The 13,202-nt window shown below is 47.2% G+C and overlaps 1 protein-coding gene across 1 annotated transcript in view; it reads left to right on the top strand.

Moving 5' to 3' along the window:
• Nucleotides 1–4,986: 4,986 nt before the first annotated feature.
• The window catches only part of marchf8 (membrane-associated ring finger (C3HC4) 8), a gene marked incomplete at its 3' end in the record, with an annotated part of 75,627 nt that continues 67,411 nt past the window's right edge, over nt 4,987–13,202 (top strand). The window contains exon 1 of the mRNA XM_084458841.1: nt 4,987–5,084. Within this exon, the coding sequence (XP_084314967.1) occupies nt 4,989–5,084 (96 nt within the window). The 5' untranslated portion in view covers nt 4,987–4,988. The remainder of the gene's footprint in view (nt 5,085–13,202) is intronic.

Here is a 13,202-nt window from a genome sequence, read left to right as displayed (position 1 = left end):
GACATTGTGCTCCTCAAATATGTCTTTATTAATTTACGTTTTGAGAAAGATCTCTCGGCACTGGCAGCAGTCACAGGTATTGTGAAAAACTATTTCAGTGCCGTGGCAACATCGGGGATACATGGCAAAATGGACTGATTTTGAATGAGCAGGGTTTGTGCAAGGTATTTGATTATTCCACGCTCAATTTCCTTTATAGTAGCCTGGGAGCATTACTGTGGGACAGGATCTGGAAAGGAAACTCGGCTGACAAGTCGTCTTTATACTGGGCTACTGAAGCACTAGCGGACTCAGACATCCATGTCTGTTGCACGCAAAAGTCCACGGGCCACTAGCCACTGTAAGAACAAACTATAATTCCAATGTAATCCGTAGCCTACTGTACTCGTACCCTACTGGTTATAGCCTACTGTGAGCAGTGCTGATGCTATATGGATAATACAACTTTCTATTATTCTACCTGTGTGGAAGCGTGAGGCATGGCTAGCTGGCTCGGCTGTAACGGGGCTGTGCTGTCTGTCTGCCCAGACTCGAGCTGACCGGGGGGTTGCTAGCGGTGGCCGGGCCCGGTGGGGAGCTACAGTAGCTGGCTGGGCTGTAACGGGGCCGGGGGCGTGGCTAGGCTGTAACGGGGCTGGGGGCCTGGCTGGGCTGTAACGGGGCTGGGGGTCTGGCTGGGCTGGGCTGTAACGGGGCCTGGCTGGGGGCCTGGCTGGGGGCCTGGCTGGGGGCCTGGCTGGGCTGTAACGGGGCTGGGGGCCTGGCTGGGCTGTAACGGGGCTGGGGGCCTGGCTGGGGGCCTGGCTGGGTTGTCTGTCCGCTGCCTGCCTGAAGTCGTAGCTGACCGGGGGGATGCTAGCGGTGGCCGGGCCCGGTGGGGAGCTTAGGCCTGCTGCCGATGCAGCTTCACTAGCACTAGAGTCTAGAGTCTACCTTTGCTGCCTGCTGGAACAATGATGTTATATTTTTGGTAGCTTTGCCCTCTCCTGTTTGGCTTTCGCTCTCATTTTGTTTTTCGGAGCACCGCTTGGGTATTTGCGCTTCATTTTTCGTTTTTACCGGCAACGCAATTTATGTAGACTACCGCTGAACTTTAAATTAGCAATGCTTCCCGCTTTGTTTTGAACGCTGCCCAGTCTGCCAATGAGCATTCATGATCAGCCGGCTCGCCCTATCACAGGTGAGCAAGTCATTATTAGAATGATACACTTGACAAGGTGCCTTGCAACATATAAGGGAAGGGGGCGGGCCCTCTACTTCCTGTTCCTGTTATGACTTTGGAAATCTAAGAGGCTAAATCTTGTGGGGCCTCCTAAGCTCCGGGGCCCCCCCGCCCCACGGGGCATGCAGGGGCCTCCGGTACGCTAGTGGCCCCTCCATCCCTCCCCCACTCCCTCTCTCTATTCTCTAACACTTCTCTAGCATCTCTTTCTGGCACTGTGATGTTATTCTGGGGCCAGGTCTGGCTAGCGCTGCTATTTCACAGACCTCACCAAAGCATTCAGCACTAGGCCCATCCCTCTATCTCCCCACAGTCCAACTCTAAGGTTGGCACCAAAATAAACCACACACTCACATGCAGAGAGAGGGAGGTTACGAGGGAGAGAATTAGCAGCAGTTCAGTGCTAGGTCCTTAACGTCTGCTTATGAACACAAGGACCTTAACGTCAGCTTATGAACACAAGGACCTTAATGTCTGCTTATAAGCACTGTTTTTTGTTGTGGCCAGTGACCCGCAGAGCAGATGCTCCGCCTCTACATGCTTCTCTACAGCACCCCTTTACTCTGCGCCCCTTTACTCTGCACCCCTTTACTCTGCACCCCTTTACTCTACAGCACCCCTTGACTCTACAGCACCCCTTTACTCTGCAGCACCCCTTTACTATACACCCCTTTACTCTACACCCCTTTACTCTACAGCACCCCTTTACTCTGCAGCACCCCTTTACTCTACACCCCTTTACTCTACAGCACCCCTTTACTCTGCAGCACCCCTTTACTCTACACCCCTTTACTCTACACCCCTTTACTCTACAGCACCCCTTTACTCTACAGCACCCCTTTACTCTACAGCACCCCTTTAACCAACCGCACCGTCCAACGGGAAGACGAGAGCGTGTGAAAATCACTTTGGTAATCATGTGCACATCTTACTTGGTGCTGGGTTGACTTAAAACTGTCAATAAATTATTATAGAACCCGCACTCTGCTCCAAAAAAACATTTTATTCCTTACAAAAGTGACAACGTTTCGACCCTATGTAGGTCTGGTCTTCGTCAGGTCTGTGAAACGCTGTCATCGTACAGGAAACATAATGGAATATCATCACACACACACACACACACACGCAGTGGATATGACTTGATTAGGATCCACAGTGAAACATGGCTGCATTCAAACTTCAGGAGATATGAAACAGGCTGTGAATGAATGAAAATGAATATAATCAAGCAGTGCGATCCTAGTCCGAATCCTGTGTGCACTATTTTTCCTAGTGAACTGGAGTACTCTGAATGAGTATAGTAGGTTAGTATAGTGTCCCAGTCGTGTCTCCGTAGTATGTGTTGTAACCTCCCGAGTCGGGGTAACCAGGTGGAGCACAGCAAACAATGTCCAGGCAGTGAACATTTAAGCGCCTCTGCGCATTTATTCAACACAACCTCAAAAAAAGGCAAACAAAAATATCATCCAACACAGGGTCGGTTTTTCAGCGCCTCGGGCTCACAGGGGCCCTGCTTCAGCTTCTGTGGGCGACAGAGAAACAAACGTTAGGCACGGCACAAAACATGAGTGGGTTAAGCCTCGGATACACTAAAAGACTTAAACAATCTTTAATTTCTGACTGGGAGTATACACTAGACGACTGGCTTCTGGGAGTATCAACACTAGACGACTGGCTTCTGCTGATTTTTGTATGACAACTGAAAAACTGGGTATGGCACATTTAACGAGTGGACCAGGTGGTGACGAGTGTACACTACACGATTGCGTCCAGAATCTGCTCAAAAATATCAAACATGTTTGATATGCTCCGACTCGGCTCGGGAGAAGTCTGTTCTCATCATACACTTTGCCGATTTAAATCTGTACCCCTCAAACACTTGCAGATTTCTGTGCCAAATTGCCACTCCGACTACCCCCAACTAGTGCAGCCTGCTGCCGACTAGGACAGACTCGGCAGGATTGTGAATCGTGTATAAAATCGGGCATAATATCATGTAGTGTGTCCTCAGCTTTAAGCACGGCACAAAACATGTGGGTTAGTCAGTCAAGCGCCCATCCACTCCTCACTGAGTAAAGACTCCCGTCTCTCCAGTTCTGCCTTTAGCTGCTTGCAGGCTCGTTAGCCAAGTGGCTGCAGCTGGTGCGCATTCCTTCCTGGCCTGATTGGGGAATGGAGAGCAGCTGGGAAGCAGCGTTGCCCGGGAAACCAGGAACTGCCTGAATCCGCCGTCTCCGACCGGGCCGTGCTGTCCAAGGTGCTGACGGGCCTCGGTTGTCGGGTCGCAGCCTCTTCACCCCTGCGGCGCTGTCCGTGGTGCTGAACCGGCCTCCTGCGCACGGTGGGGCCAGGTTTGGGCACGGTCACGTTTGTGTCCCGCGCCCAAGCCCCCAGGATTCGAAATCTAAAGTGAAGGCCTATTGAACCGCGCCATCTTGGCTAGATTTGTAGTCAGATTTGCAGTCAGCTATTTCCGGTGACTTTTGTACTTGCGCAGTTGTGCTTTTCTGTCCTACGCGCGTCCACGCACGTTCCCGGCTCTCCCCGCTTTGATTTAGCAATGAAAACCGGCTTGCATATTAACCTGTTTTTGTAAAATATATATCCATTGGAGAAATTATTTTTTCATCCAGGCATCTTAGTTTTAACAGGTTAAATATAACTGAACATGTTTTGTTTGCTAGTAGATGGTATTCATTCCGTTCGCGATAACGTTATTGCAGCCAGGCTAAATTCCTCCAGGGAGCCAGTGACCGGCGAGTTGAAGAGCTTCACTCCCCGCCAGCAGGAGCTTTGGCCGCGGCTACCGCATCTCGGAAAACCCGCTGAGTTCCTGGCTGCTATTTCACATTCGCCCTTGATCAATCCCAATACCGATCCATGGTAATAATGAATCAATCGTTCAGATCGGCAGTGCTGCATGCATGTTACAACATCATTGTTAGCTTTATTAACATAACCATAGACTTCATTTATCTCTCTAACGTTAGGCTATCCATCTTACACCAGTCGGCCATTCGATAGCTAGAAGCGGTGCCAACGTGGACGCGCGTAGGACAGAAGTACAACTGCGCAAGTACAAAAGTCACCGGAAATGGTCAAATGACTACAAATTTGCCAAGATGGCGCGGTTCAATAGGGCTTCATTGTTGATAGCGGTCAGTGAATGGAGTGGCTGTATCCAGTTCTATTAATACATCCATGCCCGCGCCCTTATGGCAGCCTCCCGCCGGCCGTTCCCAGGGATGATGTCACAGTGTGTACGGTCTAACTCTTCATCCTGCTTAGGGATGAGACGGTATACCGTAAAACCGTGAACCGCTGTATAAAATGTCCACGGTATTAGAACCGTGACATTCCCTGTGTTTACGGTATTACGGTATTACACAATAATGCGCTGCTGAAACTTCACATTTCAAGTTGCTTGCAACAGTTAATTTTGTAATTTAATATAAGCTTGCTATTAATAAATAGAGCTTAATTACAAAAGTGTGTATTTTCCTTCATGTGTTGCACTGTAGTTCCTTCAAAGTAAAATACTTGTGTTGGGGAGGTGAAATGCCGTATACCATGAAATACCGTAAACCGTACCGTGTAACTAGATACCGTACCGTAATGCAAAAATCCATACCGTCTCATCCCTAATCCTGCCTCCTCTTCACCTCCACAGAGCTGGGAGGAGCGCTTCAGACCATCATGCCTGTAGCCGTGGCAGCGGGACAGGAAGTGTGTATGTGAGCGCACCTGGTCCGTCTCCGCTGCTGGGATGAACATGCCACTGCACCAGATCTCTGTCATCCCCCGCGATGTCACTTCCTCCCGGGTGTCGGGTTGTGGGAAGGCCAAGGAAAAGGACAAGCAGGTAAGGGTTGAAGTGTGTGTGTGTGTGTGTGTGTGTGTGTGTGTGTGTGTGTGTGTGTGTGTGTGTGTGTGTGTGTGTAGGTGGATGTTTGTTACTAGTTCTGGACTCCCAGAGAGCGACAGAAAGGTAGAAACACTCACTCATACACACACAAACAAATACAGTACAACCGCACTCCCACACACATGAATGTATATCACAGTATCGCACGCACACACGCACAGGGACACACACAGATAAGATAAGATACTTTATTGATCCCTCTGGGGGATTTCAGCAGTTGAAAATTACAGAAAGGTTGGAAAGAAAAGAAACACTAGATGCAGAGTAACAAAAAAGACACTAGTTAACCCTTTTAATACGACCACGTCACCGGCAACATTTTAAAAATATCCAACAAATATTTAATAATATTAAAAGAATATCTAACAAATCTAAAAAATTCCTCACTCCAACACTTGCTGAATGCTGAGAAATTGCGCTTTCTAGTATTATAGGGAAAATCCAATTAATATTCGAAATGTTGTCACTTTATTTTCAGGGTTAAAAGGGTTCAGGAGAGGGGGGTAGCAGCCTAAACAGGGGGATATCAGGGACTATATACTGTACATCCATATGTACAGTTACTGCGCAGTAGAGAATACAATAGGTTAGTACCTACCTACATACATTATCAGTATAAATATAACTATACAGGTACTGTAGATGAGTCAGGGAGTATACATATACATACTGTACATACATGCTGCTGGTGATGCTGACGTCCTCCTACACGCTCGGTGCTTGAACACTCTCAGCTTTGATGTGTGTGCGACCAGGTGTCCGGTGAGAGAGGGGTTAACGCGCTCCTCAGCTCTCTGGGCTGGAGACCCGAGGTCCAATCGCTGTTTCAGTGTGTAGGTCACAGCCTGGATCGGCCGCAGCTGTGTGTGTGTGTGGGGTTGTGTGTGGGTGGGTGTGGGTGTGCGTGTGGGTGCGTGTGGGTGGGTGTGTGTGTGTGGGTGGGTGGGTGTGTGTGCGTGTGTGTGGGTGGGTGTGTGTGCGTGTGTGCGCGTGTGTGGGTGTGCGTGGGTGTGCGTGGATGTGTGTGTGTGTGTGGGTGTGTGTGAGTGTGTGTGTGTGTGCGTGTGTGTGGGTGGGTGTGTGCGCGTGTGTGTGTGTGCGTGTGTGTGCGTGTGGGTGTGTGTGTGAGTGTGTGTGCGTGTGGGTGTGTGTGTGTGTGTGTGTGTGTGCACTTGTATACGTGTTTGCATCTGAAAGGGCTCTTATATCTGAGCTGAACAGAGGAGGCCTCTGGGGTTTTCGAGGTCGTTTGCATTGGCGTCGGTTCATTTGTTCCTTCCAGGGAAGATGGAACAAGGAGACGGTGCCCTCAGCTGAAATCTGACTCATCTTCCATCCGTTCTCATGCAAACCACGAGGGGACATTCTCCGCCTGCCTGGGTCCCTCACATCTTTTCTGGTCACACGGCGCCGTTTGCCGGAAGGTGATTGGATGCTGACACTAATGAGAGGGCTGTCGCCAGGAAGAGGCCCGCTGTCACCAGGAAGGGTCACGGCTGTCAGGGTGACGGGGCGGCGGGGGCAGACGGGCAGGAAGGTTAAACGCTGACTTGCCGGGGGCGTCGGTTTCGCCGGAACGCCACGCCGGGCCTGCTCCTCTGTTTCTGTGTGGAGGACAGGACAGGACAGGACAGGACAGGACAGGACAGGACAGGACAGGACAGGACAGGACAGGACAGGACAGGACAGGACAGGACAGGACAGGACAGAGTGTAGGCTATGTTCCCGACGGCTAGGCCGCTACCGACGACTCTTGGGTCCGGCCGAAGCCAGAGCTGCGTACGTCAGCCTGAAGCCGCGCGCCGCCCCTCAAGGGCTCTCACCGTCAGTTGGTTGCCAGGCGCCCGGACAAAGCGAGGTGCTAAGACAACGTGTCTGAGCGCGCTCAGTGTGCGAGCGCCCGGCAGCGCGGTGAGTGGGGTCAGCGGCACACCAACACAGGTGTTCCTGAGAGGCCCCTCAACACCCCGCATATGGCCGAGTGGCTTAACCTGACTGTTAAGGTCATTACACACACACACACACACACACACATACACAGATACACGCGCACACACATTCATACATGATGATGATTGAATGTCATGTGTGTGGTGGTTGTAGGCGTAGTACACATGAATCCCTCTATTAAATTGATTATTGTTACTTCTTACATTGTAACACGTTACAGCACATTGATTCTTGTAGCGTTGGCTCTATATTGAGGAAGGTTAGTCCTCCTGTCTGTCCTCTGCGTTTTCCTCCGTGGCCAGACTCCCCCTGTCTGTGTGAGAGGGGTAAGCTGCCTGTGTAATGTGTCTGGGGCCTGTGGTGAATATAAGCTAAGCTGCTGTAAGCTAACCGGTCTCTCTCTGATGGTATGAGCTTCTCTGTGGTGATTTATTATATTATAGCTAAGCTAACCGGTCTCTCTCTGTTGCCGGTATGAATTTCTACTACCTCCTTCCTCTTCGGTGACTACAGCTAACCTGTCCTCTCTCTGTTGTTATGAGCTTCTAGAACATTCCTCCCTCCACTCTGCACCACCCCCCTCCTCCCCCGGGCTGATTCCCCTCAGGAACGGAGGGATAAACAGGGCTTCCTCTCCTCCCCGTGGACACATCAGAGAAGTCAGGGATGGAGGGATGGAGTGGAGGAGAGGAGCGGAGAGAAATAGCTAGAGCTTACTCTGAATGCTGATTAGCAGTGGGTCGTGTGTGTGTGTGTGTGTGTGTGTGTGTGTGTGTGTGTGTGTGTGTGTGTGTGTGTGTGTGTGTGTGTGTGTGTGTGTGTGTGTGTGTGCGTGCGCACGCATGTGTTTGTGCGTGTGTGCGTGCGTGTGCTATGTGTCTGTTCCTGTGTGGGCACACGTATGTGTGTGTTTGATGTGTGTGTGTGCGTGTGTGTGTGTGCTACATGTATGTACTGTATGTATGTATGCATTTATGTATGTATGCATGTATGCATGTATGTATGTATGTATGTATGTGTGGAGCACGGATGAGTGTGTGTGTGCGCGCGTGTGTGTAGGTGTGTGTGTGTGGGTGTGCACGCACATTCACGCATGGCGTTTAGTCACAGACCACAGCTCATCTGGTCCTCTTAGACAACGTGACTTGTCTTTTTAGTGCCTCCGGAAAAAAAACAACTTGTTTCTGCTTTAGTTTCTACATTAGTCAGCGTCTTCTTCAGAAACAGCACTTCAGCTCTCTGCAGGGCCCTTCCCCTGCCTACAAGTCTCTTTTAATGATCTTTTTATTGGGTTTACAAGCATACATGGTCACAACACAGCAGCTAGCAGTATGTCACAGAGACACAATCAGTTGTACATGTCAAGCCTGGGGAATGTGGGCACAAGATCAGTTACATAAATAACAAATAAATGAAATAATAATAAGGTATATACACATACTGTAGCAGCAACAACAACAAAAACAACAAAATAAATCAGACTCCAATCCCAACACTTTCCAAATACAGACGTACAGCAGAGGGGACTAGGGCTATAACGATTATTACATATTCGTCAAACCGCGATTATTTTTTCTGACCACGATTGTTTTTTTTAACCGCGGTAAAAAAAATTAATATATATATATATATATATATTTTTTTTTAAATAAAAATCTGTTGCAGAATTAATATGGTAGCAACCCTAGCTCAATGGAATTCTTCAACTTGTTGGCACTTGTCCTATACGTTCATAGCAACTAATGACAAGAGACACTGTATTAAAGAAGTAAAGAAGCACTGATGCATTGTCCACTTCATGTGCTATTTGTATACTCCAAATTTAATTTCATCTTAGTTTTTCAATGCTTTTTTTATTGAGGAGGATATATGTTCTATGTAAATGTTGTTAACAATCATGATAATAAAAAGAGCCGTGGTTTTAAACCACAGGTTTACTTCATAGGCTGCGTACTTGTGTTATTAGGCCTACATTATCTGGTAAAAATGAGTCAGAACTTGGAACCCACCCACCCTCACTCACTCACTCCCTATCTGTTGCCCCGTGGCATACAGTAGGTGAAGTAGGCGGCCGCCTAGGGTGCCAGATCGGCAAGGCGCCCTAGTGGTGTGAAGCCACACTCTCTGAAAGTGGTGTCAGGAAATGTCAGAAGTAAACTTCTCAAGTGGGAGAAACGGTAAATGGACTGCACTTTTATAGCGCTTTACAATGGCCTCACGCATTCACACACCAATAGCTGCAGCTGCCATGCAAGGTGCTAGCCTGCTCATTGGGAATTAGGAGTTCAAGACACTTCAGACAGCTACAATCCGTCTGGTGAAATCGACTGCAACTACGAGTTGTTGACACAGTTTAGCACGCTGAGGTAATGCCACCAAAACGCTCAAAGGTATGGCTATACTACACGCCTATGGCGTATGGTAAATACATCTCATACGCCTTAGTGAGCTTGGAAAATTTGATATGTGGCTAATTATTCCAAACATATGAGAAATCTATTTTTTTTAAGGTATGTGTAAGGTAGCATGGGAGAGATTGAAACAGATAACTCAGCTGGGGCAGAATGTTTATTCTGACTACATTAATTCTACCAAAAAAGAGGTTGGCAGGGATGACCAGCGAGCCAGGTCCTCCTTGATCCTCTCTATGAGGGGTGGGTAATTGGCCTTAAATAGGTCTTTTAAGATCAGGGTTGACAAAAATGCCCAGGTATTTGAAGCCTGCATCCGTCAGTTGAAATGGGCATATTGTTTCTAAAGATAAGTCTGGGGGGGTATAGCCACTGACTTTCCTAAGTTAATCTTGTAGCCTGAGAGTCTACTGTATTGAGCTGCCTACAACTCTTATCTGTGACTAAATCCTCCATGGTCATTCTCCTAAATTGTGTTTGGGGGGAGAAGATGTATCAAGGAAATGGAAGGAATTTAGTGTCAGTCTTTTTTAGTGTCAGTTTTCAAATGACAAAGTTATGCCTCAAAAATGTTTGTGGTGGCTTTCAGCTTAGGTGTGCAGTACAGTGAAACTAGCGTGTGCTAGGCAAGCGTGAGAATGGAATAGTCAGCAGGTTTGCAGACACACGAGTTGAAAGGCCTTATCGGAGGCTTTAACTTTCTCTCATGCCAGAACTGCATGTTTTCCATTTCAGCTACTGCTATTAAACTTATTAAACGTATTAAACTTGCTGCGATTAACTCCACCCATTCGCCTCCTGCCATTGACTTTTCATGCATTCGCCTCACTCGAATATTTCGCTTGGCGTTCAGTGGAAACGCACCCTAAACGACCACCGTCTTTTTGTGCATGGCTGCAAGCCAGCACCTAAGATAGCGTTTGTCCGGTTGTCACTCCCTCCCCCCCTCCCTCCCTTACTCCGGTCAATGTTGACCTGCTTTTCTCTGTTGGCACCACAAGAGGCAGTAGTCCCAGCACACCAAAATAAAGAAGGACACCAAAATCAACCCGCTGATCTCCACTGCACAAGTAGAGTAGGTATGTGACTCCCACCCGTGAGATCGGGGTTCAATTCTCTTCCTGCTGAACATCGGTTCACACAGATATTGGTCCTCCATCGGAATCAGAGCAACAATCCGCTGGAGTGTTTCTACTGGGGGGTGTCTAGAGGGGCACCGTTGTTAAACAGCAGGAGAGTGTTTCTACTGGGGGGTGTCTAGAGTGTTTCTACTGGGGGGTGTCTAGAGTGTTTCTACTGGGGGGTGTCTAGAGGTGCACCGTTGTTAAACAGCAGGAGAATTTCTGCCGGCGGGGCCGGTAGTGGTTTCTGAGCGGAACTCCACTCGCATTCGCACGCACTGACACCTTGCCCTGTCGCTTTTCTAATGGTAAAACTCATGTGGACCTCTGTTGGGATACCGTCGGAGTTCCGCTTGCATGGCACGCCCTCGCCTGTCCCTTTTCCCACGGTGAAACTCGGTTGGGATACCGTCAAAATTCCGCTTCCAACCATCACTGGAGGGTAGTTTTGAACAACCTAGTCACTGACAACCAGCTCAACACGACGCTCCGGACAGGTCAGGTAAATTCTAGTTCAAAATGTAAAGCTGTATACATAAAACATGTTTTTCAAAATGTCTGATGTATTGAGGGAACATTTGCTACTCAAATGTTAACGCTACTTTACGTTACGGCAGCTATCTTAGTTAGCTGACACATTTAGTTTAGCTAACTAGCTAGCTAGCGTTAATGTTAGCTAGCTAATATAACATTAGCCTAGCAGCCAGCTACTGTGTTGTAGCTCTTTAGTTGTTAGTATTTTATTAGTATAGAGATGGATAACAGTTTGAGGGATAATTATATTTGAACAAGGTGATGAAAGTGTACTGGTTCATCCCTTAATGGTGAGATTCTACCACAATGTTTTATCATTGCTTAGAAATGCTTGGTAGATTTGTGTTAGCACTATGTTGCTAGCTATATTAGCATTAGCCCTATGTTGCTAGCTTTAGTAGGGATTTTGATAGCTTCATACTATTATCATGTAATCTCTGGTTATAGGCTATTGGTAGCTAAGAGTAACTGTACTTTGTTTGATTTTTATGTTCATTACGTTCTGTTGTCCAAGTATGATTTAGTCTACGTTCTTGTTAGTTGGCTACAAACATGTATTACCGGTAATAGACTGCATTTACCGTTTTCAGCCACAGGAGGGCAGCAACAGGCTTAGATAGACTGTGTTCCTTGTTCAGTTCCAACAATTCAATGAGGATTTGAGTTAGGCTTTAGTTATTTGTGTAAGTATTTCTGTTAGTTATATATTACATTTCTTTATTATTTCAAAGACCACACACTCACTGTTTGTTTATGTAAGTGAAGAGAATTGAAAAGTCAAATAATGCTTATTAAAGGAGTAGTAAATGGAAAATGCATGTTTAGCCCTGTTTTAAGGTTACTTATGATCATATACTATGGTTCAGATAATGGTTAATTATAATGGTTAATTATAATTATAATGGTTCAGATTAAAACGTTGACAAAACTAGCACTTTTGAGAAAGTCTGATAATTGGTCTACCACCGTTTTGGTCATACAATGGATGTGGGTGGGCACCTTGAAAAATCTTTCAAAAACATGTTAAACTCTCGATTTCAAAGACAAGAAGCTCACCACCAACTCGTCCCTCGGGGACCCGCTGTAGGTCCACTAGCCTTGTGTTATCTGGGTTCATCCCTTACCTTTGACCAGAAACAGAAGTTGAACCAATTGCAGCAAAATAGCTAAAGTTACAGGAATCATCAGTGTAACTGCTTTATCCACTGACAGCTACCATTAATGTTATGGAAGCTGCTGCTAGTTGTTGTGAGCTCATGAGCTAACTGGCTATCCCGCTCTTATTGTGCTGGATTAGCATTGGAAGCATTGGAACTGATGTGTCCAGGCGACAAGACCTATCTTAATTTATCAGACATTATTTCATGTCATTTCAATTCACAGCTAATTCAGTGGCATGACTAGCTTTGTTTGTTTGTTTGTTTGTTTGGTTTATTCATACATCATCATCATGGAGCATACTTTATGGAGCTTCCGTCCTACCAGTCCTGAACAGAAACAAGTCAGCCACGCACATAAGCCAGGCTGGACCTGGCCTGGTTTGTTTTGTTTTGTTTATTTGACAATTCAATTTTAAAGGACATCTACATGGATAATTGAAATAACTTCAATGATAACACAAGAAAGTCCAGACTTGTTTCCGTTGTGGTCCTTGATTGTTTGAGTTTGAGTTTGAGTTTAAAAATGCTGCCTTGCAATCTTTACAAATTGAATTATGCAGAATATACAAAAATACACAAAATACAAAGCATCCAATATATAAACATCATTAAAACATTTTATCATTCAGAGAGAGTTAAAAAGGCTGATGCTGCAGGAGATGGTGGCGTTTCTCAGTCTTTCTTCTGATCTGTGTGAGTGACAACTGAGTGCTTTTCCTGAGAAGCTGGTCGGTCCTTTCTCCCTCGCTAGGAGGGGGGAGGCTGGGGAGTGAGTGGATGGGGAGGAGGAGGGGGAGGCTGGGGAGTGGAGGGGGAGGCTGGGGAGTGGATGGGGAGGAGGAGGGAGGAGGCTGGGGAGTGGATGGGGAGGAGGAGGGA

This window comes from Borostomias antarcticus, assembly GCF_949987555.1.
Source record: "Borostomias antarcticus genome assembly, chromosome: 25".
In the NCBI taxonomy this organism is placed as follows: domain Eukaryota; kingdom Metazoa; phylum Chordata; class Actinopteri; order Stomiiformes; family Stomiidae; genus Borostomias; species Borostomias antarcticus.
Note: the sequence above shows the minus strand (reverse complement) of the source record. Positions and strands in the feature narration are given on the sequence as shown.